This window comes from Salvia miltiorrhiza, chromosome 4 (genome assembly GCF_028751815.1).
Source record: "Salvia miltiorrhiza cultivar Shanhuang (shh) chromosome 4, IMPLAD_Smil_shh, whole genome shotgun sequence".
In the NCBI taxonomy this organism is placed as follows: domain Eukaryota; kingdom Viridiplantae; phylum Streptophyta; class Magnoliopsida; order Lamiales; family Lamiaceae; genus Salvia; species Salvia miltiorrhiza.
In genome coordinates this window covers 29,944,993-29,967,853 of record NC_080390.1, presented here as the reverse complement: position 1 = coordinate 29,967,853, position 22,861 = coordinate 29,944,993, and the positions used below count along the sequence as shown (strand labels likewise).

General features: G+C 38.2%; 3 protein-coding genes across 3 annotated transcripts; 1 reads left to right on the top strand and 2 right to left on the bottom strand.

Annotated features, from left to right (window-relative positions):
- Positions 1-630: 630 nt before the first annotated feature.
- On the top strand, positions 631-2,518 carry LOC131023265 (uncharacterized). Its single transcript, XM_057952810.1, has 3 exons — positions 631-1,129; positions 1,247-1,542; positions 2,312-2,518. Exons 1-3 carry the CDS (start codon positions 631-633, stop codon positions 2,516-2,518), a joined length of 1,002 nt encoding a protein of 333 aa, XP_057808793.1.
- A 10,574-nt stretch (positions 2,519-13,092) lies between these two features.
- On the bottom strand, positions 13,093-13,848 carry LOC131019710 (60S ribosomal protein L27a-3-like). Its single transcript, XM_057948301.1, has one exon. The coding sequence runs from the start codon at positions 13,659-13,661 to the stop codon at positions 13,221-13,223; it is 441 nt and encodes a 146-aa protein (XP_057804284.1). The 5' UTR covers positions 13,662-13,848; the 3' UTR covers positions 13,093-13,220.
- Positions 13,849-18,103: 4,255 nt separating this feature from the next.
- Positions 18,104-22,183, bottom strand: LOC131019709 (DEAD-box ATP-dependent RNA helicase 20). The gene is made up of 10 exons (XM_057948300.1): positions 21,918-22,183; positions 21,060-21,640; positions 20,688-20,867; positions 20,432-20,593; positions 20,192-20,346; positions 20,018-20,110; positions 19,804-19,889; positions 19,509-19,735; positions 18,553-18,786; positions 18,104-18,422 (listed from the first exon to the last, which is right to left on the bottom strand). The coding sequence occupies exons 1-10, from the start codon at positions 21,974-21,976 to the stop codon at positions 18,322-18,324; spliced, it is 1,878 nt and encodes a 625-aa protein (XP_057804283.1). The 5' UTR covers positions 21,977-22,183; the 3' UTR covers positions 18,104-18,321.
- Positions 22,184-22,861: the final 678 nt, after the last annotated feature.

The window sequence follows — 22,861 nt, the reverse complement described above, 5'->3', positions numbered from 1 at the left end:
TTTTTTTCATTCTCACTATTATCAATGCAAACTGAAACTCAAAATTTCATAATTCTCATTCCATTCAAAATTGGCGCTGCATCAAAATTTCCCATTCCACTCAAAACTCAATTGAAATAAACAAATTTCATTTCCCACCAAAAAAAATGGCGCTGCATCAGTTTCACTTCCCATTTGAAATTCTGTTTACAACCTATAAAAGGGGTATTTGCCACACTACTTTCACAAAAATTTCTGCAGCAATTCCACACATTTTCATAGCTCAAAAAGCTCTTCCCACCAAAAAAAGAAAGAAAAAGAAGATGACTAGAATGAAAGATCTAACTAGTGAAGAAAGACAAGCTATTGCCTTGTTTCTTCTTTAAAACTCTACTAATGGGAAGCTCCATTATGGGACGCATAAGGCTGCCATGGCAAAATGAGGATGTTGTAGAAGCTCCATTGCACGTTTATGGAAGGCTGCAAAAGAGGAACAAGCACAAGGTCAGTTAATAACAGTTCAAAGCAAAAAAAAACAAGGTTAGAAGAAAAAGAGCGTGCATTGATTTAGAACTCATATCAAGTCTGGAGTTGCACAAAAGGGGGACCATTCGAAGGCTAGCAACCAGCATAAATTGCTCAAAGAGTACAATGGGTAGATGGATCTCAAAGGGGCTGATCAGAGCTCATTCAAGTGTCATCCGACCAGATTTGACAGCTCCCAACAAGTTATTGAGGCTTCAGTTCTCTCTCGAACACATTGTGTATGATAGGATATGCAATGTCCTAAAGTTCAAGAATATGCACAATGTCGTGCATGTTGATGAGAAGTGGTTCTACATCACCAAATCAAATCACAAATTTTACTTGACTCCAGCAGAAATAGATCCACATTGCACATGCAAAAGTAAGAAGTTCATTAAAAAGGTTATGTTCGTATGTGCAGTGTGCAGGCCTTTATTCAATGAAGATGGGAGTGTGTTATTCGATGGCAAGATAGGGATTTTCCCTTTCACTGAGATGGTACCAGCCAAAAGAACAAGCAAGAACAGGGAGGCTGGAACAATGGAAGAGAAACCAATTCAGTCCATCACTAAACAAGTGATGAAGGACTGCTTTATCTACAAGGCATGGAAAACAGACGAGCTATGTATGCATTGTACTTCTAATTTAGTTGGTTTTATTTTGTTGAGCTCATATGAAGCTTAATTTCACATGTAAGAATGTTTAATTTTAGTTTCTTGGCTATATAAATAGCTAATTCCAGCAATTATGGCCAAATGGCCCCAATTTGCAAGCAAAACTATATACATACAGCAAGATAATGCTAAGCCACATATAAAAGACAGTGATCCAGATTTCAGAGCTGCAGCAACAGCAAATGATTTTGATATCAAGATTGTTCATCAGCCTCCAAATAGCCCAGACACCAACATCAATGACTTGGGTTGGTTTAGGGCCATTCAAAGCTTGCAAGTACAATCAGTTTACACAAATGAAGGGGAGCTAGTGAAGGCAGTTCAGAAATCGTATGAAGAGCTAAGTCCTAGTACTTTAAACTGTGTATTATTGAGCCTACATGGGTGTTTAACTGAAATTTTAAAAGTAAGAAGGCAGAATTGTTACAATCTCCCACACATGAAGAAGAGAATGATTGCAAGACTGTGTGCACTTCCAATGGCATTAGAAGTGTCAAAAGACCTTGTGGAAGAGTGCATTGGATATTTGCTTGAAAACTGAGTTGTGAAGGGCATAGACCAACTGAAAATGCAGTTGGGATTAGAGCCTAATGCATTTGCAGCAATGGAAGCTGCCTTCAATCAACTAATGTTGATTGCGGATGCCTCCATTTAGTTGGCTGTTTTTAGAATTCTTTTTTATTTTGGTTGGAGACACCAACTGAAAGAGGTTAGTTTTTGTTAAATGCCCCATATTTTGTAAAGTGTTAGTGTAAAGCTTTTTCATTTTATGGATTTGAAAGCTCCTTATTTAGAATGGAACACAGCCTGGAAATTTTCAAGTTTAAAAAAACAAACAGTTCACAGAGGGACACATCCCTCATACCAACAATAATTTAATGGAAGTATCAACAGCACAGAGGGCCATACCCCTCATACCAACAGGACACACACCATATTCAATCACACACAATTAGTCACAAGAAAGAACCAATTCAAAGCCATCAAGCCAAATTTAAGGGACACAACTGTTTACCTCATTTTTGGGTGGTATTTGCGAGTTTTTCTGTTGTGCATTCGAGCGTGCTTCATTTCTTTTTACTCTATTTTTCACGTGCTCGATGACTATTTGGGTATGTTACTGTCGTGTGCAGGATTCAGGAGTTGTCGAGCTTTTTGGCATCGTTGGGAGCGTTTGTGGAAGCAAAGCTCACGGTCGCCGCCGTCTCACGGCGGCCGCCGTCAAGACGCTGGCCGCGGCCCCACGGCACGCGCCGTGCAATTCTGTGGAGAGAGCAGCAAAGGGTGTCTACGGCGCCGCCGTCCCTGGTGTTTCGGCAGTTACGTTTTTCTTCATATAAAAGCCGATTCTTAGGATTTTGGACTCACTCTCGACCCCAGCAGCCTCCTAGGCGATTTTACCTTTGTTTTCCTAGTTTTAGAGTAGTTCAAACATCAACAAACATCTTTTGGCTTTGTGGATTGAAGATCATGTTAGTTTTCATTACATTGGATTGAAGTTTTGGATCGTACTCGCTGTAAGAACTCAGTTTACGTTTTCTATAGGATTGAATGCTAGTTTATTTCCTTTGCGTAGATTATTGTTGCTTCGAGTTCATTTGATGAATTGTTTGTTCTTTTATCTCGCCTAGATAATCGTTGTTTATGATTGTTGAATTAACTATTGCTTTCTAGATTGCTAGTTTAGAACCCTAGGTTTATTAGTTTTCCTGCGTTCTTAATCTATTTCCTATTTTTGGCCTAGTTAGTTTTATATGCTTAATTCTATTTACGCATTAGTTAATCGGAGAGTGAATGTTAGACCCAACTTCTGATTAGAGTGTTTAGGTTTATTTCCTGTTTCCTGTGAGTAGCACAATTGAAGCCCTGTTAAGCCTTCCGTGTGAGACGACTTGAGTCACCTTACTGCCCTAGGACGACCTCGTATAAATTCGAGTCCATCCGCTAGGTGTTTTGGATGAGTCAAATTTTGGCGCCGTTGTCGGGGAAGGCTTTAGGCATTTGATTGTGTTGCATTTGTTTTCAGTGTTTATTTTGTTTCTTTCTTTTAACTCGGTTATTTTCTCCCTCCGGTGCGTTTGATTTTTTTGTTCGTGTTGTGTATGCAAGGACGCAGAAGCTTGAAGAGAAAGCTTGCACCTTACTACGACAACATACATCGACCTCATGAGATCCTTTCAAGCCTGGAGGAGGAGTCCGAGTCCAGTTCGAGAAACCTTGTGGAATCACAGTTTCGAGAGGAAGACTGTGAAGAGAGAATCGCTTCCAACCCCATCCTGGAAGCCGTTGAGGATACACTTTCAGTGCATTCTGAAGAAGAAGAAAAAGTTCGTCCCAACACTGACTACGAAGCCATGGCGGAGCAGAATATACAGTACATGGGCGACTTTTCCAGGCCAGTTATTGGGAACACGAGCACTTCGGCGATAGTGCTTTCCACGGCAGTCCGGAATTATAATCTGAAGCCCAACGATTCAAACCTGCTTCCGCTCTTTCATGGGATGCCAAGTGAGGATGCCTTGTAGTTCATCCGTGACTTCTGCACTCAAGTGCAGACTTTCCCACTGCTAGAACTCACCGAGGATCAGTTGAGACTCAAGTGCTTACCTTATGCACTCAAGGACCGGGCTAGGACGTGGTTACTGTCCCTGCCGCCAAACTCCATCACCACATGGGGAGAGGCATGCGAGAAGTTCATGCTCAAGTACTACCCTAATCACAAGACACAGGAGATTAGGACCCAAATAATGAACTTCATACAAGGAGCTGACGAGCCTCTCCACGAGGCTTGGGAGAGATTCCAAGAGCTCATCCGCCAGTGCCCACAGCACCAGTTAGCACCCGTTATGTTGATGCAGTTCTTCTATGACGGATTGATTCAGACGGCACAGTTTATGGTGGACAGTACAGCAGGGGGCAACATTGCCCGAAAGACAGCCAATGAGCTCAAGGAGATCTTCGACACGCTTGCCGCGAGTTCTCAACAAAAGTCGGTAAGAGGAAGGAGGGTTGAAGCGAATGCAGTAGCTCCAAACAATGAGCTTCAGAAGCAGGTAGCAGACTTGATGAGGCAAGTACAGCACCTCACGATGAACAAGGTGGAGGCTCCACCCGTTTGCGCGCCACCAGCAGAGGGTTGTGGCATATGTGGTGAATTTGGCCATGGAATCAACGCGTGCCATCGAATGGGAGAATTCACACCTGAAGGAGAAGCAGAGGTCTATGCTGCTCAGGGCTATCCGGGGAGGCCTCAATTTGAACAGAGGCCCAGCTTTAATCAAGGGCAACAAAGCTCCAACTCGGGTTGGAGAAATGAGCAGAATTCGGGATGGAGGAACCAAGCTCCTGGCCAAGGGTCGGAATCAAACCAAGGCAATCAGTTCCCCCGACCTCCACAGCAATTGGGGTATCAGACCAGCAGCAGTTCTACCCATCTCAACAACAGTCCTCATTCCCTCAGCAGCAGCATTACCCTCAACCATATCAGCAGCAACTCTACCTACCTCAGCAGCACCAACCTCCAGGCCCCTTATTTGAAGATCAGATGCAAGCTTTCATGCAAGCTAGCAAACAGGCGATGGAGGCTCAGAGTGCTACCATCAAGCGCCTTGAGACTACAGTTGGGCAACTATTAGGAGCCTTGAATCAGCTGCAGCAAGAACGGCCAACTGGAAAGTTCCCAAACCAGGACCAACAGCCGCATCAAGCTCATGTCGTGGCGGTAATCAAGGAAAATGCCCCAATAACCACGGGGAAATGGAGAAGCAAAACCGTGCAAGCACTCAAAGCCACCCAATGCCCCAGTGAGCCACTGCCACCTGCCACTGTTGCACCAGACCAACCACCACCCAAGCAAGGAGATCCAGGTAGCTTTATTTTTTATATTAGCTTAGGTGGGGTTGAAAAGGTTTTAGGAATGCTTGATTTGGGCGCGGCAGTCAATTTGATGCCACTTGATATTTTTGAGAAATTAGGTAATAAAGAGCTTAAATGCACAAATATGAAGATAGAGCTAGCTGACGGCTCTATTAGTAGCCCACGGGGCCTTGTTGAGGATGTTGAGGTTGTTGTGAGGGGGATTAGTGTTTTGGCTGATTTTGTTGTCCTTGATGTGGGAAAAGGGATTAGAGGCGAGAATGGGCATCTCGTGCTGCTTGGCCGACCTTTTATGGCTACCACCCATACTCGCATCGATGTGAGTACGGGAACTGTGAGTATGGCAGGGGCAGGTAAAGCTGTAACATTCTCAGCTTTTGATAAAAAACCTACTACCCCAACTTTCTTAATTCAAAACTGCTCTTATGTTGAAACATTTGATGCTTTGGATGAGGATTGTATTGTTCAGGAATTCCTTAATAAGCTACAGGAGGAGGACGAGATCGTGGAAGAATTTCTTGCTAACTTGCAAGATGAAAGTGAGATTGAGCAAGAATTCCTGGATAAGCTGCAAGAGGAAGAAGATAAAGAGCAAGGCCTTTTGTGTGCCTTGCTACTGGAAGAGAAGCTTGATGAGGTTGTGTCACTCGATCTCCTTGGATGTGTGGATAGAAGACCATCTCATGATATGAGCATGGAGCGCTCATTTGGAGGACCCGCAGCTGCAATTCAAGAAGATGTGTTTACAAGGGCGTTAAGGCAGCTGACGCTTCAATCGGATTTTGGTTAAGGGATCCTCTTAGTCGGGCTGGCGACTTAAAAACTAGCGCTGCATGGGAGGCAACCCATGTTTTTCTTGCTTTCCCTTGTTTTCGTTTTTCTTTCGTTTTGTTTGGGTTTGTGTTTCTATTGTTTCTGTTGTTTGGTGCAGGTTGGTGCGTTGGGGACTGTTGGTTTATAGATGAGGATTGGCAGACATCGTGGGATACTACAGACTCACCACTTGGATCAGTATTTAGGGAAGTTTCCTCTTTCACCCCTCTTTTTGTATGCACTGAGGACAGTGCCAGATTTTAAGTGTGGGGGGGGGGTGTTTGTTGGTAGTTGTGAATCCTGTGGGTGTCTTTTTGTTGTGTTCTAGGGCTTTCTTGTGTGGGGCGAATGGTCCCCTTGTCTTGATTTCTTGTTTGTTTTTGAAGTGCATCGCATGTTGATGGTGGTTCACTAGCGATTCTGGGTTGTGATTCGTGTTGTTTGTTGTCCTTGTCTTTTATGATTGATTTATTCCCAATGTGGTGTAAGTAGTTTAAGGTTTAGATGCAACACCCTGATGAGCAACTCTTGACGTGATTTGTCCGGTAGATGCTAGGGAGAGTGTTTTCAGTGCAATATCCTAATATCTTTCTCTGAGTTGAAATGTTTGGTTGGTTGTTGAGTTTTTGATAGCTTTGGGTCTCTGCTTCTCTAATGGCATCATTATGAGCATTGGAAACCACGCGAAAATATTTTGGATCACCTCTAAAAGTGTCAATCTCGTGAATTACGGCCCATCTATTAAGAGCGAAAATAACTTGACCAAAAAAAAAAGTGAAATGCAAAAAAATGAAAGAATGTGAAAAAGGAACGAGATATGATTATAAAGGAAATGGCATTAGGAAATTCACCCCTAGCGGAGAATTGGGTCTGATCGGATTGAGTTATATCACCTTGTTGTTGCATTTTTAAACCTTAACTTTGAACACCTGATTGGGGACATTGATATCTTGAAGGACTTGGATTGGTTGGTGTTTGCTTGGTGAGAAGAATCGCTTGTGGACTTTCTTTCGATATTGTGATTGTTGCTTGAGGACAAGCAAGGATTTAAGTGTGGGGGGGTTGTTTACCTCGTTTTTGGTTGTATTTGCGAGTTTTTCTGCTGTGCATTCGAGCGTGCTTCATTTCTTTTTGCTCTATTTTTCACGTGCTCGATGACTATTTGGGTATGTTACTGTCGTGTGCAGGATTCAGGAGTTGTCGAGCTTTTTGGCATCGTTGGGAGCGTTTGTGGAAGCAAAGCTCACGGCGGCCGCCGTCAAGACGCCGGCCGCGGCCCCACGGCGCGCGCCGTGCAATTCTGTGGAGAGAGCAGCAAAGGGTGTCTACGGCGCCGCCGTGTCACGGCGGCCGCCGTCCATGGCGCCGCCGTCCCTGGTGTTTCAGCAGTTACGTTTTGGACTCACTCTCGACCCCAGCAGCCTCCTAGGCGATTTTACCATTGTTTTCCTAGTTTTAGAGTAGTTCAAACATCAACAAACATCTTTTGGCTTTGTGGATTGAAGATCATGTTAATTTTCATTACATTGGATTAAAGTTTTGGATCGTACTCGCTGTAAGAACTCAGTTTACGTTTTCTATAGGATTGAATGCTAGTTTATTTCCTTTGCGTAGATTATTGTTGCTTCGAGTTCATTTGATGAATTGTTTGTTCTTTTATCTCGCTTAGATAATCGTTGTTTATGATTGTTGAATTAACTATTGCTTTCTAGATTGCTAGTTTAGAACCCTAGGTTTATTAGTTTTCCTGCGTTCTTAATCTGTTTCCTATTTTTGGCCTAGTTAGTTTTATATGCTTAATTCTATTTACGCATTAGTTAATCGGAGAGTGAATGTCAGACCCAACTTCTGATTAGAGTGTTTAGGTTTATTTCCTGTTTCCTGTGAGTAGCACAATTGAAGCCCTGTTAAGCCTTCCGTGTGAAACGACTTGAGTCACCTTACTGCCCTAGGACGACCTCGTATAAATTCGAGTCCATCCGCTAGGTGTTTTGGATGAGTCAACAGCCCACAATCTCATGAAGTAGCATAAATAATCATAGATTTTTTGGCCAAGACATACAAATTAAACAAGCGAGCATTTATTCATCATTTCAGCATATCAAATTCCATCTACCACACTGTACTGATGCTAGATACAGAGGAACACAAATATCGCAACAATAAGAACAATCTCACCCTTTTAGAGCCAGAAACATGGTCCCCACCATCCTTCGCAACAAAGGGGAGCACCGGATACACCAGTCGCCGCCGACAACCTCTTCCCGCTCGTGCACGACGTCGTCCCAGCTCTCCGTGCATAGGAGAGAGTCTAGCTCTGACTCTTCCGCCTTCATCGCGGTAGAGAGATGGCGATAGATGGGCCGGCGGATCGGACTCCTCAGAACCCTCGAATACTCCATGAAAGCACCACCTACGGACTCCTCGGAACCCTGGAATCTGCCGCTCCTCTCATAGAAATAACCAGACGGCGGCGACGGCAACAGAGGTAAGGAATCAAAGAATTTTTCGTCCTCCGAATCGGGAACGAATTCGGAGTTCAAACACGCTGACTAACCCAATTTATCGGCCATAAATGCGTAGATCTAGGGTTCCAAAGAGAGGAAAAAAGGGGATTAGGGTTGGAGGCTGAGGGTGGCAGAATCTTAGGGTTTCGGAGGAGGGCGGCGCGGATGGAGGGGTGTAGCTGTAGAATTGGCTGAGGGCGGCGGGTTTTTAGGGTTCCGGAGACGATCGATTCAGAGAGTGAGAGAGGCGGAGAGGCCGAGAGATTAGAGAGAACTTTCGAGAGAGTGAGAGAGGCGGAGAGGCCGAGAGATAGAAAAGACCTTTAGGATTTTTTTTCTTATTTATACTTTAATTAAGATGCATTTAATTAATATATCTTAAATCCTAATTATTTTCTTATTTGGAAGTGTGTCTTTATTATTGGGACAATCCAATAAGGAAAGTGTGTCTTCAATAATGGGACGGAGGGAGTACATTTTTATTGAACGAAAGAAGTATAACACTATAACTATGTGTGAGAGAGAGAATATATAACATGACACTTTTATTTGAGTAATGCTAAATAGTCACATTTTGGCTACGAACACACTAGTTAAAATTGTTGCCAGGTACCAAACTGACGCGATGGGCCCCACTAGAAGAGAGGTGAAGCGCGAGTGGGTTGTAGCTGCCCCAAGCGGCACAGCTGGAGCGCGTGCAATGCACACGCCCTTTGTGTGCCTAGGCTTTGGCCGGTGCAGCTATCAATGCCTTTTGTCATTTAGAGCCTATGTAGTGGGCTTGGGCTTTGGCCAGGCTAGTGGTCCCCACCATTTAAGAGGCACTCTCCATAATGGGAGAGCCTTCACTTTGGCTCTTAAATTTAATTTTTTGATTTTATATTTAATTTTAATATTATTTACAGTTAAATTTGACATTTAATTTAATAATTAAAATTTCATTGAAATTAAAATTTAAGATAAATTTGAATTGCTTAGTCAATTTAATTTGATCAAATTTATTTAATTATATAAAACATTATTTTAATTTAAAAATAATTATTTATGATTAAATAAATTATTTCTTCATTTTAATTTGGCGATAAAATAAGATATATTGTATAAATTTTTAAAATAAAATTTTGATTCCACATTGATTTTTTATGAAAATTTATATAATTTGAATCTCACATCAATTTTCTCAAGCTATAGACAAGATGATTCTCAAAACTTAGTTATGGTATTTCAAACTTAAAACAAAATGATGTTTCACAAGCCAGTTTTGTTCTGTCATGATTTTTCAAGCTTTATACGAGATGATGTTTAAAAGTTAGTTTGCAATTTACAAAATAGGCACGATCAAACTTAAAAGTTAGTTTTGTAGATGTTCACATGCCCGGTGGGCACCGGCGTCTACACCCCTCACTACATATGCTCTTGCTACTTTTTGCTTTTTCTCTTTTTCGAAAAATCTGCTAATTTGAAACTTGTATTTGCACATTTACAATTTATTTCCTATATATTATGGTGCATTGCCTCAACAGTGATTTTTTTCGTAGAATCGTTTTTGTGTGCGGGTGTCTTAGATGGTGTTTGGCTGAGTTTATAAGCTCTTTAAAACAACTTATAAGTCTTCAAAATGTTTGACAAAATAAACTCCTAAAGAGTTATATGCTGTAAAAATAAGTTTTAGTAGCTTATAAGCTCCCAAAAAATAAGTTTCTTTCTTCAGTTTTCTCTCATTAACTAAAAATTCTCTTTTTAGCTTATAAGTTCAATCACCCAAACACTTTGACAACTTATAAGCTCTTAAAAAACTACATCTTATAAGCTCTTGAAACATCTTATAAGTTCCAAGAGCATATAAACTCTTTAAAATAAGTTTAGCCAAACATCCTCTTAGGAGCGATGAAAGAATCTCTGAGTTTTAAGCTTTTACAAGCTTAATTAATTTTGTATTAGCTTTAGTTTTTTTTTTTTTTCTAATTATATAGCTTTCCACGTCAATTTTTTAGGCCACATCACGTATGCCTAGGGACTCTGACGAAACACGTCATCTTTGGAGCGTCAGAAAATTTTTGTATGGGACAAAAACTTGAGTATTTTTAAAACCATTCATAGTTCTTACAAGCAAAAGAAAAATGACAAGCAGAAATGGAATGGCCATTTGGGCTGTTTCTATTTGAGGTTACGCAAGGGGCCTTAAGAATGTCCACGTTTTGCATCTATCAAAGGCCCAACCAAAAGAATTTTGCTGAGATTATAAACTTTTTAAGACAATAGATAAATTGTTTATATCACAAAAAAATTGTTAATGAATTCTTGAAACAAATGAATAAAATTTTGGGTTATTATTGTTTAAATACACCAACTTTCCTTCTAGTTTGAATTTTAACATGAACTTTCAATTTTTTATTAAAATACATGAACTTTCATATTTTTTTATTTTTAACACCGATGATTATTCCGGTAAAATTAAATATGATGTGGCATAAATTAACTGACGTGGATATGTGGTGTTATTATTTTTTTTTCTTTCTGTGAGACACGCTAATTTAGGGGGGTGTATTCGTTGTGGATTTACACAGACTTTAAAAAGTCCATGGAATTTAAATTCCATGGAATTCACATAGATTCCAGACGACTTTCAAAGAATTCGTGGTTGGATTTCACCCCGATTTTCACTGATTTTCGAAGAATTTAGGGGATAATTCTGGAATTGAAATCCATGATGCCAACGTCCGCTGAATCCCAGCACGGCTGGAAACCCAGCGACCGCTGGAAACCCAGCGAGCGCTGGGTTCCAGCGAGCTTAATATCCAATTCGCAGCTAGCTTAATATCAGCACCTGTTGCAATTGTGGGCCTTGTGGCATCAAAAAAGGCTGCCACTTGAAAGACATTTGCACAAGCTTGTCAGCCATGCAGTCGGTCCATTAATAATTATGTATTTGCACAAGCTTGTCAGCCATCACTTATCAAAAGCACATCACACAGCACCAAAAGCTTCGAGGCACAATGTAAGCGAAAACATAAGCCAAAAGTGGGCTATGTTATACCCAGCGCCCGCTGAGTTTCAGCGCTCGCTGGCTTCTTGGCCGCGGGTGCTGGAACTCAGCGCTCGCTTAAAATTTTATGGATTTCAATTCTCGTGGTTCTTGGCTGGATTTCGTCGTGTGTATTTTTTGGATGAAATCCATGGAAGTCATTCCGGATTTTAAGTCAATGGAATAACGAATACACCTAGATTTGTATGGATTTTAAAAAGTCTTGAACGAATACACCCAGATTTATATGAACTTTTAAAAGTCTTGAACGAATACACCCAGATTTCTGCAGACTTTTAAAAGTCTTGAACGAATACACCCAGACTTTTAAAATCCATAGAAATCCATCAAATTCCACAACGAATACACCCCCCTTAGTCTAAACACACACACACAAGCTACTTTAGTCTAAACAGACTTGCAAAAACACGCCATTACCATTTCTACAAGATGGCTTAACCCTGTGAAAATCGTAAGCCTATGGTTAAGATTTTTGTTTACGCCATTACCACAGCTTCTTCGAACGGTACCACCATAAGAAACTTTCAGGAATTTCCTTTTTTACTGCGTTTTTTAGTGAGAGTTAAAAGCCTATGGTTAAGATTGAAGATGAAATTGCGACTCGTTAGGATTCTGTAAAATTGCAGCCGAGATTGTGAAAGTGTTAAAAATTAGTGCGTCTCACAAAAAAAAATAATAATAATAACAGCACATATCCACGTCAGTTAATTTATGCCACATCAGATTCAATTTCATCGGAATAGTAGTCAGTGTTAAAAATCAAAAAATATGAAAGTTTATGTATTTTAATAAAAAATTGAAAGTTCATGTTAAAATTCAAAATAGAAGGAAAGTTGATGTATTTAAACAGTAATAACCCTAAAATTTTTAACCAACTTATAATATGTGAAGATAAGTTCCTCATTCCCATATTATTTTTCATAATTTTATAAACAACCAATTTACAAAATAAACCAATTACAATTTGTTATTCTCAACATATATCCTTTTAATTTTATATTCCCTTGATTTTCTCTCTAACTCATAAATACTCTTTTAACTTCTAAAATCAATTCACCAAGCTCATAAACATTATAACTTATAAAACAAGTTCCAAGCTCATAGACATACCTTATAAACTCTTATAAGTCGTTAGAGCTTATATGCCGTCGAAAATAAACTTAGCCAAACACCATCAAGTACCTCTCTACATTGCAGGAAAATATTTAACAAGATCCAAGTTTCAAATAATAATTCCAACCAATGCAAATCTGTAGAGGAACACAACTACACCTACAGTAATATGCAGTGACAACTCACAATTTAGGAGCCCACTGCCACTGGTTAACATCCAAATCAGTATTCAAAGAGCAGCAATTTATGAATCAAACAAAAAACCAACACTCTCATCATATAATCTACAAACCAACATTCTCATCAAACAAATGCTTTTTATAAATCAACCAACAAATTGAAACCTTGTCAAACAATGCAAGAGATATAAAGCAAGTCCAAGAATCATATAAACAAACACAAATATCCAACATTTAACCATACAAATAGGATAATAACAATAAAGAAACAACTTACTTATAATAAAGCATTCCGTAATGTTATTCTAATCAAACATCGAATTGCAATATCGCCATCTAACGCAACATCTTAGAACAAAATCATATCAAATGCAAATCAATTGAGAATCCAAAATTCATAAGATGAAAACATCTATTAGAGTATATAACGAGCAAATTCATTCAAAATCCCTTAGCAATAAAACTTGAAAAGCAAAATAAAACAGTAAAAAATAATAAAAACCCTAAATCAAGCAGTGAGCACGACGGCGCCGCCAGATTCCTTGATCTTCTTCTCCGCGTTCTTCGACACCAATTTCGCCTTCAACACGATCGGCTTGCCTTCCGGCAGCAATCCCTTGCCCAGGACCTTGAAGTAGCCGAACTGCGTGACGTCGATGAGCGGCGCGTTATCTTTGGACGCCTTGTCCTTCACCTCCTGCGGCACCAGCGACCAGAGGCGGTCGATGTTGACGGTCGGGCAGTGGAACTTGTTGCGGAGCTTGTGGAAGTAGCGCATACCGACCTTGCCGAAGTATCCTGGATGGTACTTATCGAAGAGGATGCGATGGTGGTGCATACCTCCGGCGTTTCCGCGGCCTCCGGGATGCTTGCGGTGCTTCCCAATACGACCGTGCCCGGCGCTCACGTGGCCGCGCTTCTTGCGGTTCTTCTTGAATCTGGTCGTCATTTTATCCGGCGGGGTAGGGAGTGGGTGGGAGAGGGGACGGCGGCGCTGGGAGGAGGCAAATTTGGGGTTAGGGTTTTGGGGATTTTATATCCAAATGGATGTGTGTGTGTGTGTGTGTGTGTGTGTGAGGGTTTCCGAAACAAATAGGTAGTATTACAACAATGCCCTTTCATTTCATTGTGCAAGTTTACAATTTTTTTTTAGTTTTTCGTTGGACCGTTAATTATTTCTCCTCTCAAAAGAGAAAAGGAAGGAAAGATAAACTACTCCATTCGTCTTCTAAATAATTTTCTAGGCGGGAGATATACAAATTTTTTTAAAAAAATTATTAAATATATTAAAACTGGTGAAAAAGTGTTATACTCTATACGTCCCATTAATAATGGCTCACTTTTTCATTTTTATCTGTCTTATTAATAATGGTCTATTTCAAAAAAGAAAATCATCTTTTCTCACAAAAACTTTTGGATTTCATCACTTTCTATCATTTTTATCTTTTAATCAATGTTCTTCTTAATATCTGTGCCGAATAATAATGAGTAATTATCAATGAGACAGAAAGAATAATGAGTATTAAAAGTGATGAAAAGATATTATAATTAGAATATTAAGAGTGATGAAAATATGATTTTAATTATTTTTAATGAGAATCTATGTATAGATTTATTTATATGAACATATTTGTTGTTATATTTTTATTTTTATATTATTTGTATTTTTTCTGAATTTTTTAATTAATTTTGAGCTATTTAAATATGACCTTTTTAGTAATACAATTTGGACTTTTAAGAGCCCAAAACTGTTATATTACACGGTGACTATTAACTTTTTTTTATAATGATGGTTTAATATTAGAAACAATACACTCACATGACCATTTTGAAGAAGAAAACACAATATTTGACCACTAATTAAGAAAACACAAAATCTGGCCATTTTTTATGCTTTAGGACTATTTTGCCCTTAATTAGGGCGGACCAAATTCAGGTCGGATTCGGGTTTGCGCGCGGGTTAGGCACATATAACACTATTAGTGTCATTAGTGCCATATACTCAGTGTTGCACAAATGGTACTTATAACCATATTAGCGCCATTAGTGCCATATATATGTGTGCTGATATTATTTAGAAGAGTACAGTTATATGACCATTTTGAACACTTCCTCATAGGGTTAGATTATCCATTTAGAGTGTGTTTGTTTTTTATCCCTCTAAATAGAGGGCTAACAAAAATTTATGCCTTTAAATATTTGCTTTCTTATCCCACATTTTACACAAACACCATTTTTTCTTCCTTATTTTCACTTCAAGGAGGGATAATATTATCATTCCTTAAAGTGAAAATAAGGAAGGAAAAATGGTATTTGTGTAAAACGTGGGATAAGAAAGCAAACATTTAAAGGCATAAATTTTTGTTATCCCTCCATTTAGAGGGATAAAAAAGCAAACACACCTTTAGATTATCATTTACGATTTAGATTCCCCATTTAAGGTTTAGATTATGTATTTAGGGCGTGTTTGATATTGGCTAATACTCTATATTAGCTAATTTGGTACAGATCAGTCTAGTGTTTGGTATTATTTAATAATAATGCGGATGACCCAGTTTAATCCCACGACCCAGTATTATTAATCCAGATTTCTTAGGATTAATAATACCACCTCCCCCCTAGGATTAACTTAAACCAGGATATTCTGTATTTAGCCATGATAGCAAACACGCCAACTCAGTATTAATAATCTGTCATTATCCACGCTAAATATCCTGATTACAAATTATCCTACATAATCATTTACTGAAAACCAAACGAGCCCTTAGGATTTAGATTCTCCATATATAGGGTGCTGCACAAATGGTACTTATGGCCAAATTAGTGTCATTAGTGTCATATACTCTCTTATGTAGTGTTGCACGAATGGTACTTATGGCCATATTAGTGCCCTATATTTAGATTTTTTTTCGGTTGGCACATATGGCACTAATAGTGTCATATGTACCTAACCCGTGCGCAAACCCGAATTTGGCCCGCCCTAATTAATGACAAAACAATTTTAACACGTAATAAATGGTCAGATTTTGTGTTTTTTCAATTAGTGGTCAAATATTTTGTTTCCTTCTTTAAAATAGCTATTTCAAAAGTGGTCTCTTAATATTCTTTGTTCAAAATGAAATTGATATAACTTATTTGATTTACAATTTTTTATTATTATTATTATTATTATTATTATTATTATTATTATTATTATACATATTTAATTATTATTATACAATACTCATTAAATTTAGTATTGTGCTCATTAATTTGATAATATTGTTATTATACACTAATTTAAATTAAATACTAGTATTTAAATCAATATAATTTTTTTTATGTACAATTAATCTAACTGATAAATAATGATATTTTTACACTTTTATATAATTTAAAATTTTAAAAATAAATAAATATATTTTGGTTCGTATATCGCACGTAGGGATGTCAAAAAAGCCTGAAATTGACGGGTCGGCCCGAATAGACTGATAAAAAAGGAGGGTTCGGGCTGAAAAATTTTAGCCCGAATGGTCCGAACCGAAAATAGCCCGAGCCCGATAGGGTTGGCCCGAAAATCGAGTGGGTTGGCCCGATTAATCGAACACTTTCTTAATAATTGATTTTTAAACTTTAATACTTTACTCTTTAATTCGATAATAACATTTTGATGCTTGTAGAATATGTTTTTCATTTTTTCCAACAGTTAATAACAAATATTTATGATATAAAAGTAAAAGAAAGATAGTTATTTATGTTAAATCTATATACATTTTTTATCGAAAACGAAGTTAAAGTTAGATATTATGTAAACTTACGTTAAAATAACACTAATTTTTGTTTCTAAAACAAGGCGAAATGTCTTGATTTAAAAAACACGACATATTTTTATTACAAGAATATGACTATTTATAAAAAAAATTAAATATATAAAAAAATCGTAAACTTGCGGGCCCGAACAGGCTAGCCCGAAACCGAGTGGGTTAGGATTAGGGTCGAAAGATTTTAGCCCGAAAAAAAAAACTTATTAGCCCGAATTGAAAATAACCCAAAACCGAATGGGCTGGCCCGAAACAGAGTGGGCTGGCCCGATTGACATCAATAATCGCACGGGAGATCATACTAGTTATATACACTTTGCTTCTCCATAGTGGTTCTCTTGTTGTCTGTTGCGCGCTTGGCGTGTTTATCTTTGAACGGGGGGAGGGGGTGCTCGGGATTACCTAGGGGCGATGGGTAGGCCGAAGCTCCGGAAGTTATCCCCCACCTCTTTGTTCTTTGTTCTTTTTCTCTTTATTTCTTTGGCTTTTTTTCGTGTGTTTTTTCGCTTGTTAAAGGAGTACTATTTTTCTCTCTCTAAGGTATTTCCTATTGGATTTTCCTTGAAGAAGTTTTAATGAGACTCGGCCCTTAGTCAGCTTTTCCTTAAGGATTCATAGGGTTTTCTTTCTTTTTTATATATAATTGCATTTTAATAATATTATAGGATGTCTAAAAATAAAACAAAATTATTTTGTATAGATATTTTAAAATGACAAATTGATTTTTTTTGTGTGGGATGGAGGGAGTATATATTAAGAAGGGTTATTGGCGCCTAAATACCCGAACTTTTGGCTCATTTTGATTTTTTCCATGAACTCTAAAAGTTGTCAAAATATACACGAAGTTTGACTCATTTTATTTTTTGCCACGAACTTTGAGAAGTTGGCTGATTTATTTTTTCCCACAAAATATATTATTATAAAAATGAGCCATATAATTTTTTTTAAAACAACGTCATTTTGATTCCGAAACATATTTTTAAATTAAAAAAAATGAATCATGTCACTCATTAATAATTGCCATCTATCATTAATTAAATTATTTAAGCTAGCTAATTAATTATTAAAGAATTAATTGGATAATTTTTTATAACAATATATAAAAATAAAATGAGCCAAAGTTTATGTATTTTTTTGACAATTCTCAAAATTTGTGGAAAAAATAAAATATTCAAAGTTTGTGTATTCTTTGACAATTTTCAAAGTTCGGGTAAAAAATCAAAATGGTCCCAAAGTTCGTGTATCCGTCCCGTAAGAATCACATTTTTCATTTTCGTCCGTCCTATAAAAATATATCACTTCTATTTTAAGACATAGCCCCACTTTTTCTCTTTTTAACTACAACCACTCAACTTCCTCCATTACTTGGTATTTTAATTATCATTTAATTGTCATGTGGAATAAAATTATTACTAGAAAACTTCAAGCCTTCAATGAATATTAAAGAGGATTACGTGGTATTTTAATTGTCATGTGGAATAAAATTATTACTAGAAAACTTCAATGAATATTAGAGAAGATTACTTGGTATTTTAATTAAAATACCACATAATCTTCTTTGCTTTTAAAACGCATATTTATGAACTTCCAATCAACTCAATCGAAATTTTGCATAGATTTAACAAAAATATTCTCACTTTACACGAATTTCCATTTCCAGAACTGAGGGAGAACTAGTCTCGCTCTACCTTGAACATATTGAAACATTACAGAAAAGAAGAAACAGGGGAATAAGCTAAACATAGGTAGCACCTACCACAAATTAGGATCAAAGTAAAAGTTACATCCATTACAAACTATGGCACAAAACTAATAAGGCCTTCTTCCACCGATAGGTATTACATTAGACCCGGAACGGTTGCCAAAGCCACCTCCGCCTCGGCCTCTGGATCGGAAGTTACGCCCGGGCCCTACAGAAACATCGAGTTAGAACGACAATAGATCGACCAAAACATATATAATCGGACATTTTTCATATCAATAATGTGCTAAATGATTGACATTTCACCACTACTAGTAGCACACTCAACAGTGCCTTACCTCCGATATCTGATCCACCACTTCGTGCCAAAGCAGCAAGCTGAGGCGGCACGGCTTGCCCAGCTTGTTGCAGAATCTTGATAAGTTCTCTTGTGTGCTTCACATTTGCATGTGTGAAAAATGTGAAAGCAGTTCCTGTGGCTCCTGCACGACCAGTTCGGCCAATCCTATGGACATAATCCTCCAAATTTGAAGGGAAATCATAGTTGACGACGACTTTTATGTCCTTCACATCTAGACAAACAAACAGAAAGTGTTGTGCATCAGATAAGAATTCAAAAGCAACACAACAATATGGCCACCTTATCCCTGCAGTCCTATGATCCAAAGAGATCGTGTTTTAAGATATAACACATCTTTTAAAATGTGCCTACCTTACTTTGCAGGGATAAGAAGCAGCTGCTCCACAACTTTCATAATCACTGTCCAATCAATGAATAATCTCGCACGTGTCTACCGGCTGTCACAACTATTAGCTCCCTAAGAGTGGATGGGCACTTTAGCTTCACTTATGTCGCTCAGACACATGCCAGGAGCACACTGTATATGGAGCAGTCTATTAATACCGTGTCCACATCTAATGTTGATCCCCCTCATCATATGGATATCAAACAACAATTAACGGAACCTATCAAGATTCATAAACCTATGACATACTGGACTATCAAAAGCTGCAGCACGGTGTGTTCTAGAGGATTCAGTCACTTTTGTTCTGGACTTACAAGAAAAACAGAAAAGCAACAGCATCATCTCAATATTTTCTAGGTCATTACTAGGCCAAGGCATTATGCTCGGAGCGTAGAGATACCATAGTTGGCAGCCAGCATGCATAATAGAAAAAACTTCCGCACCCAAACCACAATATCATTAGGAACACGAGGAACAGCCGGGAGACGAGCTATGTAGTTCAAAGACCATAATGAGACTCTAAACCTAAACTTTGAGACTAATCCTACCAAGGCCACGAGCAGCAACATCAGTGGCAATCATTATAGGAGTTCTGCTACTTTTAAACTCTGCTAGGACCCAATCCCTTTCGTCCTGATTCTTGTCACCATGTATGGACAGAGCTGGCCATCCATCCATTCTTAGTTGTCTTGTAACTTGATCACAACCCTTTTTAGTCTCCACAAAAATTAAAATTTTACTTCCATCCATCACTTCATTCAGCAATCTGATCAACCTGCGGGAAATAAATGGTAAGAAGCAAGAAACTTATAAGTGCATGATAATGTCTATCAGCCATGTCACCTATTATATTTCTCCATATCAGTCATAACTTCAACAATTTGATGTATAGATTGATTTGCTTTCAGTTCTTGAGACCCAACGATAACCTGTTATACATTAAACATTATCACAGGTACCTAGATAAAAGTATACTTCCTGGACCATTTCAAGCTCAAAGCACTGTGGCTGACCTCGACAGTGTAAGAAAACCATGGGTTAAAGGTGTAGGACGAACCTTGTAAGCATTGCGTAGGAACTGTCTTGCCAAAGTTTCCACCTCCCTAGGCCATGTGGCACTCCAGTACAGGGTCTGTCTATCTGGACGAATCTGCATTCCCCTTAAACATAAGTTGCTAAACGCAACTTTATCTAAATATGAAACAGATAAGGCGGATAAGCAATGAAATACCTGAGACACAATTTTCCTGATTTGGGGTTCGAATCCCATATCTAGCATGCGATCAGCCTCATCGAGTACAAGGTAAGTCACTCTTCTCAAGTTGGTGTGCTGAGCTTCCAACATATCAATCAATCTACCAGGTGTAGCTATGACAATTTCAACTCCTGACAGAAGAACAAGATTGCAAAATCTTCCATTAAAAAACTATGCAAATGAATTTCAAAAAGAGAAAATAACAAAGTCAAATACCTCTTTTAAGGTCACGAATTTGTGGGCCCTTTGGGGCACCGCCATATATACAAGTGCTTCTTATGTTAGCAACTGATCCAAACTTCACAGCTTCTTCTTGAATCTGAATAGCTAATTCTCTAGTAGGTGCTAGGACTAGTACAATGGGACCATCACCTTGTGCTGGAATAATTGTATTTAGTGTCAAAAAACATCTCCATGCATACAAAAAGAGATAAGATAAGGTCAAATAAACATGAAATTGAAAAGAACTTACCCAACCTAGGCTGAGCACTAACATGAACAAAAGCAGGCAGCAAATACGACAAAGTTTTTCCAGAACCAGTCTCAGCGATGCCTATAAGATCTCGACCTCTTAATGCCATTGGCCATCCTTGTGATTGAATAGGTGTTGGCTCAACAAAACCCAGTCTGGCAATTACCTCAAGGCAGTAACCTGTAAAGCATGCTAATCAATCAGCTAACCTCAGCTACAAGTTAATAGTGAAAACATACAATACACTGAAACCACGAACGTGCATTAGTCCAAGCCTGCTGGCTTATCACTTCTGTATCAGAGAAAGCTTCCAACTCTAGATACATTAGCATGCAACTTAGTATATAAAAGTAAAGAGTTTTACACAAGTACCAGGGAAACTTGCTTCTTCAAACACCCGGATAGGCTTGGGGACACCTTGCCCTTCAACAGTAATCTCCCGACGTGCACGATACATCATAACCTCCTGCTCAGTCATCGCCCTCACAGATGGGCTCTCCACATAAAAATCCTTTTCAAAGGGAATCAACCCACTAAAATCTGGTTTAGGAAGAGAAATGTTATCCAAGTCATCCCCCCTCTGCCTACTTCCTCTGCCACCACGACCTCCACTAAAGCCGCCACCACGACCATGATCAAAACTCCTTCCAGAGAAATGACTTCCTCTCCCACCTTCACGGCCACCCCCATCGCCTCTTCTATCTCCTACGCCATTATTGATATGTCCTCTACCACCAAACCATCCTCCACCTCCACCTCTACCTCGGTCAGCAAAATTACTACTATGACCAGCCCCAAACCCTCTTCCAATACCATGCTCCATCTGATATCCACTCCTAGCACCACCCACCATATATGGGGGTGCCACCTGAGGAGCTCCACGGCCATAGCTGGGCGGAGCACCACCTGGCACAGGGGGCGGAATCATCATCGGTGGTGGCCCAACTAAATCACTACAGTATCAACAAGAATACAATCATAAACCAGAAGCACAAAATTACTGTATTTAAACACTCATTTAAATCCCTAAACATATTTCCAGTCCTGTGATCATTCAATAAAACCAAATTAAGAAAATAGAACAGGTGAGCCGTCAGCAACTATAACAAACTCGAAAATCAATATGCTTCAAAAAAACAAAAATCGCTTAAAATCGTACCACTACTTTTCATTACTCCATAATTTCAGCATACGAGCCCTAAAGAAAAATCTTTAAACATGAAAACATACACTCGGCGCTGTCGGTAAGAGCCGGCGTCGTGGAGTCTAGAATCGTGGTTGCTGAACATGATGTGGCGGATTTGGAGTAGCAAATTAGGTTTTGGGTTCGCAGAGTTGCGATGTACACCGAAGTTAACAAGGCTAAAACGAATGGAAAGGGGCAAAAGTGATCGGAAGAAGAAGGAAAGTTCAATTTTAGGGTTTAGCTTTCAAAAGGAGCGAGGGATTTGACCTCTTTGTTAGATCCGCTTCTATTTTGGTTGGTGGTTTTTATTTTCTCGAAAATGAAATAAATATATCTATATAAATCTGTAATCAATAAATCAATAAATCTATCAATGTCTATATCTATATATATCAAAGAAAAGAATTTGCTTGCAAAAAATTTCCTCCAAAACTATCATTGATTTATCCAATGGATATTAAGTTTAAATTTTTAATTATGGATTAATGGGTCATGATTGTTTTCTATCAAATACTTTATCGATCAAAAATAAAAATATTTATAAAAATCACTTTATATCATAGTGATGAGTTTAATTGTTCAATAAAATGGGCATTGACCTAATATCAAAATAGTTCATTTGAAAAAAAATAAAAATATAAAATACTCATAATTTATGTTTACAATATTGTTTATATTTTACAATATATATTGTTGGATTTTACAATTAATTGATGAACAAATCAATATATTTTGTATAATTTTAAGGGTAAATATCACTTTAAACCCCAAACTATTGTCGCACTATCAATTATATCCTGAACTATCTTAAATAATTTTTTAAACCTTGAATTATCAATTTTGTATCAACTATACCATTCGTTCATTTTTTTAGCTTCAAAAATTTGACGTGGCTCATTGGATACTACAATGTATTTAGAATCATTCTTTTTTTTTTTACCTATATTATATAAAACGACATGATTATATGCATCACTCATTAAAAATT